A 12,707-nucleotide genomic window follows, 5' to 3' on the forward strand; every position below is an offset into this window, starting at 1 on the left:
GTTATATTCAAAATGATGCATTAAACAGTTTACACTGTTACTAATACTTATTGTAACAGTTACTATTTTTCAATAACAGATTGCAACAGTTATTTCTTATTAGCAAGATCTGACAACCAGACACTCTTATTAATAAGACACAATGGGGCAGATGTATGAAAGATCGTTATGGGGGAGAAGGGGTATCAGCGCACATTATGTGCACTGATGCCTCTTCTCCCCCATGTATGATGTAGCCAGCGTGCGGAAAAGGACTGCAGTGCAGCATTTTTTACCCATTTTGAGAACAATTTTTTGTCTTATCAATAAGAGTGTCTGGTTGTCAGATCTTGCTAATAAGAAATAACTGTTGCAGTCTGTTATTGAAAAACAGTAACTGCTACAATAAGTATTACAAGTAATAGTGTAAACTGTTTAATGTATCATTTTAAATATCACTAAACATTAGATGTTTTTGTTTATTACATCCTAATACATTTCAACGTATTTAACTGTTAATATATTGGCTTATCTTTAGCATAACTATATGCCGTAATGCAGCCATTTCATGTTCCCAGCATTGGGGATGCAAACTGTTTTTCAGACTGTTTTTCAAACAAATAAACTGCCACAAGTAAAGACAATAAACAGAAGTGTTTTAAATCCTGCACTTAAAGAACAGAGTGTAATGCATTGTTACTGAACTTACTGGAGCATTCAGTAAAGAGTTTGGTGGACATTAGAAGACACATATTCTATTAAAGGCAAACAAAAGGGATTTACCCTGTTTTTTTTTCCACCAAGTTCCTTTTCCTGATCACATCAATTACAGAGCATCCTCCCCCCCCCCCCCCCCCCCCAAAAAAAAAAAAAAATGTTCCGGAGAAAACACCATATTCACAATTGAAACCATGAAAATGGGTCATTTATCATGTTTTCTCTCGCCAAAGTCAGTCACTTTGCACTAGGACAAGCTCGTACTATCTTTTACTAAGCTAAAGTATATTAATAAACCACTCTAAGACATCATGACATAATTTTAACTAGATCGGAGCATTTTCAGTTTTCGTCATTTTCACCAAAAAAGTGAAACTTCAGGCCTCTTGCCAGAACAGAAGATGTTGACTTAGATCAAAAAGTTTTTGCACGTTTCTTATTCAGCTGAAGTCACAACTTTCCCACACTAGCCGATTTTGAATTTCTCAATTTCAGTTTTTTCACTCCGCCCTAGTGTACACGGCTCCGTGCGATTCAATCCTGATTTGATCGTGATTGGAAAACAGTAAATTGCACTGTGGATACATGATATTATTGTGTCCAATTCTATATCCTTCTTCTTCTAAAAAGCTCATCAGTCTCAGCTGCAGGAGGAAAAAGTTCTTCATGAATGATACTCTGCAATAAATCCAACTTCTGTTCTAATAACAATCACAATCAGATGTTAACAGTTTGATTTAATGTAAAAAGTTGCATTGAGAAAAGTGTTGGTAAGCTTTTTTGTTGAACTTTTGTTTCTTTCAGACAATTTTAATAGCTAGACTAAATAGGTTCCTAAGACGCTTTCAGGCTGTGGTCAGGCTTTTTGTTGTCACATTGTAATAAAGCTGTAGATGGTGGGTTCAGAATATTGATGGATTTCGATTGAACCATTAGGCTATGGATGTTACGGAGTTTGCTTCAGCCGGTGAATGTCTGTTCTTATGTGAAGATCTTGCATAGCTTCAGACATGTTCAACGTAATAAATTTGGGTTCAATGTGTTTTGTTAAATATGACAATGTTGACCGTCATATCCATAACTATAGTGTTGACAGGTACACCACGTTGACAAGTTGTCTATGTTGACAATCACAATTATTGATTTGCAAAATGCCAACAATAACTAAATATGGACACTCTCAAATTGTCCACATCCAAAATGTAGCAGGAACGTTATGTGAACACTCCATTTTAACCCTAATTGTAAAAGTCACATTTCCAGAATTTTAACATTTAGCAGAGGTGTCAATCTTTCGAACCACAAACATTGATATTGTAGATGTTAATGACACAGTGGGTATTATTTTTAGTGAGTTTATTGATTTTTCAAGTAGTATATGTTTCTTTTGTGACTGTAGGGCAGATGTACAGATTTTGTCAGGCTTAGCTTACCCCTGATGCGGAATTATGGGTGCAGCAAGCTGTGTCCTGCTGCGTCTATTCACACCCATGATCGTACATTCACTGTACACTTATGGGATTTTCTTAATCACCTGGCTTAGTCTTACAGTGTATCACACTTTTTGCCATGACATAAAAAACTTTGTTTGAGAAATGCACTTTGCTAATAATTATTTAAACCAACTTATAAATTAATCGGAGACTATAAAACATTATATAGAAAATAAAACTACACTACAGTCTTGGGCAAACTCACAATATTGAGTCTAGCATAAACTTTTCCATGTAGAGTTGATCAAAGAAAGTTGATCAACATATGATAGTACCATGATAGGATGAGTTATCACTGGTTGTGGCACCTTACAGTATGTTTCTAATTCAGGATTTGCTCACATATGCTGCTCACAAATCCAAAGATCAATATCTCTTACGTCTTTATCCTGGGATTTCCAAACCTTCACAGCTTTAATAGCCTCTTCTTCTTGCTTCTACTAATTATTTTCTGTGTCACCATATGCGGCAATGTTATTATCATTTCTTTAGTGTCAATGAGCAAAACTCTTCACTCTCCAATGTATTTCTTCATCACACTGATATCTCTACAGGATATCCTGATGGCCATGGACATTCTCCCCAACTTGCTTGACATTGTCTTGCATGAAGGTGGAACCATTTCTTTTGTTGCCTGTATTTCACAGTTTTATGTGTTTGCTGTATCAGAGACATCAGAGTGTCTCATCTTCATGGTGATGTCATATGACCGTTATCTGGCTATCTGTAACCCACTACGATATCATGCTATCATCAACAAAGCATTTTGTGGAAAATGCGCAATTTCAGCTTGGTCATTAAGTGCTTTGTTTATAGGATTACTTGTCATACATTTATGCGAGTTAGACTTGTGTGGACCAAGTCTTATTGACCATTTCTTCTGTGATTTCAATCCTATTACAGAACTTTCTTGTTCAGATACTTCTCTTATTCAAATACAGGGAGCTTTGTTTGGCCTCATGTTTATCACATTCCCATTTACAATGATCATTGTTTCCTATGTGTACATCATCACCACCATCCTAAACATCCGCTCCATCAGCGGGAGACAGAAAGCCTTCTCCACCTGCAGCTCTCACCTGACTGTTGTGTGTATATTTTTTGGGACCCTCTTTTCTGTATATGTGGTTCCAACCAAAGGACATTTATTGGCTACCAGTAAGATATTATCGCTGCTGTACACTGTGGTTATACCATTGGTTAATCCATTCATATACAGCCTGCGGAACAAAGACTTCAAGAGCGCGTTTTTAAAATGGAAACTGAATTTCAATTAATTTTATTTGATTACAACTCACATTAAAAATATAGTGACACACACAAATATATAGGGTAGATTGTTTTTATATTGCAAACTATTTGTTTATCAATTTGTTTTACATGTGAAATTAATATCATGTGACATACGTTGTGGGGCATCTGCATAATCTACATAGAGTAAGCTCAGTCCTTGTCCAAATAATTAAATATTAAGCCCTTCAGTACGGAGAGTTTTCTACCATGGGCCTTATTCTGGTTCACTCTCATAGGCAAATTCCTTCTCAAATGGACAAAACCATGTGCACTGCAGGGGGGGCAGATGTAACATGTGCAGAGAGAGTTAGATTTGGGTGAGTTATTTTGTTTCTGTGCAGGGAAAATACTGACTGCTTTATTTCTACACTGTAATATAGATCTAACTTTGAAGAAAAAACCCACATAAATCTAATTATATCTGCACATGTTAAATCTACCCCACCTGCAAAGCACATTGTTTTGTCCATTTGAGAAAGAATTTGCCTTTGAGATTGAACCAGAATAAGGCCCCATAATAAGGCTTAACCATTTTTTGTAGTTTCCACTCTGCACTTTAGAAGCTCAAAATAACAGATTTCATCATTCAACAACGACTCAAATTATTGGGTCCATATTTTATGTTACATTTTTAGAAACTGTAGGTTAGTGCATGCTCACATACACAAATTGTTCATAAGAATTTGACTAGATGAACAACAACAGTGAACTGGTTTTTGAATGTTTATATTAAATAATTATCATTTTATTGCACTCTAAGCATGTCATTTTAGATTTATTTCATACACACCATGTACCACAAAGTGCTTTTCTTCATTGCACTCAGAATCAACTTTATTGGCCATGTATACTCGAGTATACTAGGAATTTTTTCTGGATATCAGTACAGCTACAAGCAGGGAACACAAGGGGAGGCGTGACATACAAAGACATTTCAACTGTTTATCATACATACAGTGGATGATCTAGATGACTCAGTTTAGCATTAGTTTGCAGTACATTGTTCAATTGGTGAATTGCTATCGGAAAGAAGCTTCTTGCGGTTCTGGATGACTTGGCAGGGATCGACCTGAAGCGTCTACGCGATGGGAGAATGTCAAATAGGTAGTGACCAGGGTGAAGCTTGTCTGCTGCGATCTTCACCGCACGTTTCTTGACCCTGGCTGAGTACAGTTCCTGTACAGGGGGAGGTCAGCCATGGTATTTTTGTCAAAGCAATAGCATCCCTGCAACTCACTACTCTCTATGTATACTGAATCTGACTCTGTATATTCGACTCAGTTATCTGCTCCACCTTATTAACACTCATGAGCTTTTTCTTAGATTTATACTTTGACAGTTAAATCAACAACCTGTTACCATAAAACAAAATTCAAGAACGTGCAACTATATCTCTCTCTCCTGGTTCTATTAGCTCATTACATCTTATCCTGACCCAAACTATTTGCCCCTCTCACATTTACCCAATTAAAAGATATTTAGAAATCTAAATATCCTCATACAATCAGGTCTCCCACCACCCTTCAAATCAGTAAAATGTGCCTTATGGAATGCATGTTCTTTTTGTAGCAAATGAACATCCATCCATGACATCTTCATATCTAACGATTTCAATTTGCTGGCTATAATAGAAACACGATTCCCACAACACATCAAAGCATCCCCTGTTGCACTGACAAATGGTCTGGTCTCTACTTCACACACAAATCCAGACTTGGTAACAGTAAAGGTGGTGGAGTTGGAGTATTGCTATCCCAATCTTTTACATACACAGTTCTACTACAGATTCCATCACTCAAATCCATTTCATTTAAAGTACATTCTATCAGGATATATGCTCATTTCTCGCTGTGTGTTGCAGCTACAGATGGCGCCGGGCTTGTCTTTGCTGGGGATGGCGGAGGACTCGCCACCCGCCATCCCCCGCCCCTCGCCATCTGTATGTCGGAAGGGGACGCGCGTGCACGAGGTGCACGCGCGTCCCGTTCCGACGGTGCCTTTCCCCGGGTCCCCGCCGGCTTCCCCGGGTCCCCGCCGGTCCACACCGCCCCCCCGCAGCCCCCCGCAGCCCTGCCCGTCTCCCTGAAGCTGGAGACGGGCAGGACTGCACCCGCCGCGCCGCCTCGCCGCCCGGCTATTGAGACGCTCGTGCGTGGGAGACGCACGAGCGTCTCATTCAGCCAGAGCGCCAGATTGCTGGCGGATCGCCAGGGACACGGTCCTGGCGCTCCGCCAGCAATAATAAGGCCCGCTCTATCTGTATCTACCTTTCACCTGTGCAACCCACACAACTTCTGGAAGATTTCTCTGCCTGGCTCCCTTACTTTTAATTCTCTGACATCTCCACCATCATCATTAGTGCTTTAAATATTGCTATTTAGAATCCTGACTCTGCTGCTCATGCCTCCAAATTAACCTCCTTTTTCAGCCTTTCCCAATGGAATTACTAATCTACTCATCAGGAGAACCACTGCCTTTATCCTGCATACACAAGAGTATACCATGTTTCTGAATTTGACACCACCAGTTTCCCTCTCCCAGATCACAACCTTATCAACTGCATTCTCTCCTTCATGACTTGAGACTCAATGTCACAAAAATCTTTAAATCCTTCTTACACTTATAACACAATTAATTTTCAGGAACTTTACACATCTCCGCAACTTCTTTAACTGACTTCTGTATTATCTTCTCCTAGGATTGCTGTATCACATGTGAATCACACTCTAGAACTAGCTCTTGATGAAGTAGCTTCAGCTACCCATCACACCCCACGTAGGCCTACATGTCACACTTGGCACTGTAAATTAACAAGACACCTTAAAACTTTTACATAAAAATTGTCAGTGGCATAAATCTTGTACTCCAATTGCTTCCAACAGAACGTGAGTAACTGTTCTTATCAGTTTAACACCCTATAAGCCCCCTAAATAAAATAGGCCCCAAAAAGCGTATAATGGCAAAAGAGGTGCAAGATAGAATTGCCACTGGGCCCAACAACAATAAAAGAAGCAATGATAAAAATAAATAGTGCATCATTTATATTATTTAATTTCATAACAAACAGCGATCCATATAATAAACTCATTGCTCAGCTCTGTTAATTATTACCACTTGTCTCTAAATACATTGCCTAATGAGTGGAGGGGAGGGGGGTAATTAGGTGGCAGATGGATAAGAGTTCTCCCACCTCTCTAGGACTAATTGTACCCCTGGGTTGGAGATGTATACCTGTTCAGAAATCGGGGGCTTCCTTCCTAATCATACGTGACAGTTTAACACCCAATAAGACCCCTATCTGGCTTGATCGTGTTTACGATGTGTAGCCAAGGAGCAGTGGGTGTTTCATGCAGCACTAACTTGTTCTGAGAGTGACTTCCGGTTCCGGCATGAAGCAGCGAGCAGCTTCCTTCCACGGCACTGTCTCCCGCCCCGCACTAAACACCGCTCACGCTGTCAACTTTAAGGAGAAACCAATCCCGGGCACCTGCCAGTCCCCTGAAGCCATGGATAAATTTCTTGGCTCCCCTCCGGAAGCGATGACTCCTCCGGCGCCGCAGCAGCAATGGCAGGAGATGCGCAAGGGGGAACACAACATGGTGCTGAACGCTGACACCGCCCAGGGAACACCAGCTCACAAAAGAGCAATAACAGGTGCCAGCACTGGTTTAGAAAGCATAGCTAGCAGAGCGGGTGCATTTCCTTTGTCTTATGAAGACTTAGCCAAAGCAATACAAACCACAATGCAGCCTTTGCTGCAAAAAGCGGTGACAGACATCACCACTGAAATAGCCAAACTTACAGAATGCGTCACCACAGCTGAAAGCCGCATAGGGCAAAATACCGATGACATTGCCATATTGCAAAAAGCTGTACATACACTACACATAGATAATAAACGCCTAATTGAAGGTCTGGAGAATGCAGAAAATAGAGCAAGATGAAATAATCTTAGAATCTCAGGGTTACCAGAAACCATTAAAGGTCCGCAACTGGAGCACTTTATAAGAAATACACTCCCTGCCCTTCTACAGATTTCCTCACAGTGCACTGACATTGTGATTGAAAGGGTGCACAGACTGGGGCCGTTTAATGCACAAACGCAGACCAGACCACGAGTGGTAATCTTTAGAGTGCTAAACTTTCTTCACAGACAGGCTATTTGGACGGCGTCATACATTAAATGTTTTTCAAGATTACTCAATGGAATTATCTAAAGCTAGACGCTCTTTTGTCCCGATATGCTCTTCTCTTGCTAAGGTGAATCGCAAGTTTTACTTAATGTACCCAGCATGTCTGAGAATTTTCTCTGGCAATAGCTTCCATGATTTTAAATCTCCTAATGAAGCCAAGGAGTTTCTTGCAAAGGAGGACCAACATTGTGAAGGTGCCAACATTGCAGATGATCCAAATGGGTGATAATATAACTAGACATAAATTTAACCTGGCCTTATGCGGCAGACGGCCTCTTGTTGGACTTGTATGTATGGAGTATTAGTGCCACAGCATCCTGGACCGCATGTTCACTTAACGGGTCCGGAGGCATGGGTGGTGTGGGCGCCTTCTCCGGGCTCAGGGGCGGCTGCAGCTGGTCTGGGGCAGCGTGCAGGGGTGTCCGGGTCCAGGTGCTGGGTTTCCTGCCAGCGACAGAAGTTTCCCTGCTGCGCCAACGGGGACAGGAAGCGGGACTCTGTCGGGCTGGCGGGTGCGCGCTCACTAGGTCCGCACGCGCTGCTCATGTGCACTTTTAAAGGTACAGGCAGGAAATTAGGGGATTTGCCTGCAGGTATATAAGGAAGTCCCTGACAGGTAAATTCCGCCAGAGTATACAGTAGGTTCACATTGCCTACTCCAGCGTTCTGATACTGTGCCCTTCTGATCGTTACCGACCCGTGCTATTCCTGACTACTCTAACAAGAATCCCTGTGTACCCACTACAGTGGTTCACTGTGTACTGACCCGGCCTGAACTAACCTTCCGATTGTCCGACCTCCGATATTGTGTTTCACCGAATGTTACCAACCTGGCTTGCCTCTGACTACTCTTTGCTGCATTCCTTTGGTACTGCATTGCCCTTCTGGTTCCGACACGGCTAGACGACAACGTCCATATTCACCCAGCACTTCCACTCACTAGGGAAACCTATCCAGGGGGCCATGACCGACATGTCGGGAGCCGCAGAAGCCCAAATCCCCCTTGGAGGGGTCACTGGCAGAAGACCCCCGGCACGGTTAGACTCCATGCCCCTGTGATAGGTCAAGCCAATTCCCGAGTGGTAGTGTATCCAAGTTTGTGACAGAATACTCCGGCCCATTTGAATATGGACCCAGCAAGTGGCCCATCTCCTAAGGAGCTCCTGTCCAGGGTGGAAAAGCAGGACCAGGTTCAAATTATGCAGTGCATTTAAACCCTGATGCAGCGTGTTGAGATGCCGCCACCTCCACCTCCGCCAGCACCGTTGCCTCCAGCAGTTGTCGTTGGTGCACCTTCCCTTCGCATTCCTAACCCGGCCAAGTTTGACGGCAACCCGAAAGAATGTCGAGTTCAGTTTCAGACACTAGCCTCCGAGGTAGGGTGGAATGAAGAAGCCTTATTAGCCACTTTCACACAGGGTCTTTTAAAAAAGATCAAAGATGAATTGGCGTCTTCTAGAGCCTACCGCTTCCTTGGATGATCTTATTTTCTTGTGCACTCAGATAGACTTACGCCACCGAGAGAGGGAAAAAAGAAAAGGAGCAACCCCAAAAGTATAGTTTCAAATTGGCTCCTCGATTTGTTCCTCCAGGGTCCAGCTCCGCTTCTGCACCGGTTACGGCTACCAGCCAACAGTTAGAGGAACCCATGCAGATCGGGAAATCCCATCTTCCATTCGCTGAAAGAGAACAGAGGTTGAAGAATCACCTGTGCCTGTACTGCAGAGAATCTGTCCTTCTCTCCAACTGTCCCAAGCGTCTGGGAAACGACAAAGCCTAACTGACTGCAGGGGTGTCAGCCTAGGCACAGTGTTACATACCCCATCTCGAGTCTCTGCAGCAGGCTCAAGGTCAAAGTTCCCCAGTTGCTTTCAAAGCCTTTCTGGATTCGGGTGCGATGGTAATTTTATCACGATCCAGACAGTCAAGCACTGGGGGATTCCATTCCAGGCTTTAACCAATCCCTTACATATTGTAGGGGTGGATGGTAACAGACTGCCGCTATCAAGCATACACTCCAGCACCAGCCCGGTAGTCTTGAGAGTAGGAGCCCTTCACCAGGAGGCTCTCTCTTTCTTCGTGCTTCCTTCTGCTGAAAATCCGATTATTCTGGGATTACCCTGGTTGCAGATGCATTCACCCATCCTAGATTGGAAGAACCCCCAAATACTAGCATGAGGAAAGGAATGTCATGGTCGGTGTATTTCCAAAATTGAACGTCTTCATTGTTCCTTGTCTTTTACCAAGGTGGATTCCGATGTTAAGCTTCCAGCACCTTATCTACCCTTCTTGGATGTCTTCAGTAAAAAAAGAGGTGGAAAAATTGCCAGTCCATAGAGACTGGGACTGTGCTATTGATTTAATTCCTGGAAAGTCACCTACTCGTGGTCGGGTATTCCTGTTGTCCTTAGCAGAGTCTCAAGCGGTGCCCGAGTACATCAAGGACAATTTGGAGAGGGGCTTCATCAGAGAGTCCAAGTCACCTGCGGGTGCGGGCCTATTTTTTGTCAAGAAAAATGATGGCGGACTCAGGCCTTGCATTGACTACAGGGGCCTTAATGCTATTACTATTAAGGATCACTTCCCTCTTCCTTTAATCTCAGAACTTTTCGACAGGATCAATGGAAGACTGCTTTTAATACATGAGATGGGGATTTCGAATACCTGGTAATGCCATTTGGGTTAAATAATGCCCCGGCGGTCTTTCAAAGATTCATGAACTCTATCTTTCAAGACTTTTTGAATAAATTCATGGTGGTCTACCTTGACGACATATTCTTTTTTCTGAGAATCTTCAGGCACATCGAGGTCATGTCGGTGAGGTGTTGGCTCGTCTTCGCAAATACCAGTTACACTGCAAGCTAGAAAAGTGCACTTTTGAACAGCTGGAGATGCCTTTTCTGGGTTACATCGTCACGAGTACAGAGCTACGCATGGATCCGCAAAAGTTGTCGACAATTTCTGATTGGCCTCAAACAGTGGGCTTGAAAGCCATCCAATGGTTCTTAGGGTTCTGTAATTTTTACAGACAGTTCATCAAAAATTATTCCTCAGTGGTGGCTCCTATAACCAAGCTTACCCATAAGGGAGAGAATACTAAAGAGTGGCCTTTAGAAGCCAAACAAGCTTTTCTTTTACTCAAGCAACTCTTTGTGTCCGCTCCGATCTTGAGGCGCCCTGATCTGGACAAAACTTTTTTTCTAGAGGTAGATGCCTCATCAGTAGGTGTCGGAGCAGTTCTTTCTAAAAAAGATGATACCAATAAGTGGTATTCTTGTGGCTTCTTTTCCAAGAAATTTCAACCAGCAGAACGCAATTATGCAGTTGGAGACATAGAATTGTTGGTCATTAAATTAGCTTTGCAAGAATGGCGGCACGTTCTGGAGGGCGCGAAATTTCCAGTGACAGTCTATACAGACCATAGGAATCTATTATATCTTAAAACTGCGAACTGTCTCAATTATCGACAAGCAAGGTGGTCTTTATTTTTTGATCGATTTAATCTGGTCCTAACGTATTTTGGTGACAAGAATATCAAAGCAGACACTCTCTCTCTCGTCTTTGCCCAAGCCTCGTCTGAAGAATTGAATGAGCAGAAGCCCATCTTAAAGTCATCCTGTTTTATTGCTTCTTCCAAGAGAGTCAAGGTTCCGCCCGGAAAAACGTTTGTGCCTTCCAGATCAAGGACCAGTGTCATGTGTTGGTTTCATTCTTCCCGTTTCTCAGGGTGCTAACAAGACTTTGGAGGTTATCTGCCGGACCTATTGGAGGCCATCGATAAGATCAGATGTCAAAAATTTTGTCGCTGCCTGTAACATCTGTGCTCAACATAAGTCTTCCACGCAGGATTCAGCTGGGTTACTCCATCCTCTTCCCATCCCAAATCACCCTTGGGAGGACATCTCTATGGATTTCATCTCAGAGCGTCCACCCAGTCAAGGCTACAACACTATATGGGTGGTGGTGGACCATTTTTCCAAAGCCGCGCACTTTATTCCATTAAAGGGCCTTCCATCAGCTCCTAAGTTAGCCGAAGTCTTCATTAATGAGATCTTCAGACTTCACTGCTTTCCACAAAGCATTTTTTCAGATAGAGGAGTTCAGTTTACGTTGAGGTTTTGGCGATCCTTATGTTCATCTTTCAACGTTAAACTTACTGAAACTTCTCCTTAGCCTATCATCCCTAAAGTAATAGACAAACCGAGAGGGTCAATCAAGATCTAGAGAAATTCCTCATAGTCTATGTCTCGGCTAATCAAAATGATTGGGCGTCTCTACTTCCATGGGCAGAATTTGCTCATAATAACCTGTTCCACGAGTCTACTAGCCACTCTCCATTTTTTATCCAAAATGGGTTTCACCCTAATTTACCAGAAATTTTCTCCAAAACCAGTAGCACACTTATGGCAGTCCAACATGCGGTCAAAAGATTCATGGACATTTGGTTGGACGTTAGAAAGAAACTTGGAAGATCTTCGGAACGCTACAGATGCTTTGCTAATTACAAGAGGAGAGTCACGCCTCAATTCAAGCCTGGAGATAGGGTTTGGCTCTCTACCAAGCATCCACGGCTAAGGGTACCATCTATGAAGCTTGCTCAGAGATTCATTGGGCCTTTTAGCATTCTTCAGATAATTAATCCGGTGGCAATGAGACTCAAACTTCCAAGATCATTAAGGATTCCTATTGTTTTCCATGTCTCTCTCCTTAAACCGATGATTATAAACAAGTTTTCCAACACCAGGCATCCTCCCTCGCCCCTTCCTGTAGATGGTCACGAAGAATATAAAATCAAACAAATTCTCGATTCCAGGGTTTCCAGGGGAGTAGATCAGTTCCTGATTGGAAGGGATTTGGTCCTGAAGAAAGCTTCGGAAGTCCATGCTCCACAGTTATTGCAGGAATTCCATTGGAAACATCCCAGCAAACCCTTCATAGGGTGTTTGGTGCCCACCCCTAGGGGAGGGGATAATGTCACAGCCTCCCGGAACGCAGTGGTCACTTACCAGGTCCGGGAGCGTGGGTGGTGCGG

General features: G+C 42.8%; 1 protein-coding gene across 1 annotated transcript; it reads left to right on the forward strand.

The window, feature by feature from the left end:
* The first annotated feature begins 2,533 nt into the window (after positions 1–2,533).
* On the forward strand, positions 2,534–3,466 carry LOC146073449 (olfactory receptor 11L1-like). Its single transcript, XM_083180628.1, has one exon. The coding sequence runs from the start codon at positions 2,534–2,536 to the stop codon at positions 3,464–3,466; it is 933 nt and encodes a 310-aa protein (XP_083036754.1).
* Positions 3,467–12,707: the final 9,241 nt, after the last annotated feature.

This window comes from Crinia signifera, chromosome 4, assembly GCF_055691185.1.
Source record: "Crinia signifera chromosome 4, ASM5569118v1, whole genome shotgun sequence".
NCBI classification, from domain to species: domain Eukaryota; kingdom Metazoa; phylum Chordata; class Amphibia; order Anura; family Myobatrachidae; genus Crinia; species Crinia signifera.

Coding starts and splice junctions, on each gene's coding strand:
- LOC146073449 (XM_083180628.1), top strand. CDS start 2,534: ATGCTGCTCACAAATCCAAAGATCAATATCTCTTACGTCTTTATCCTG.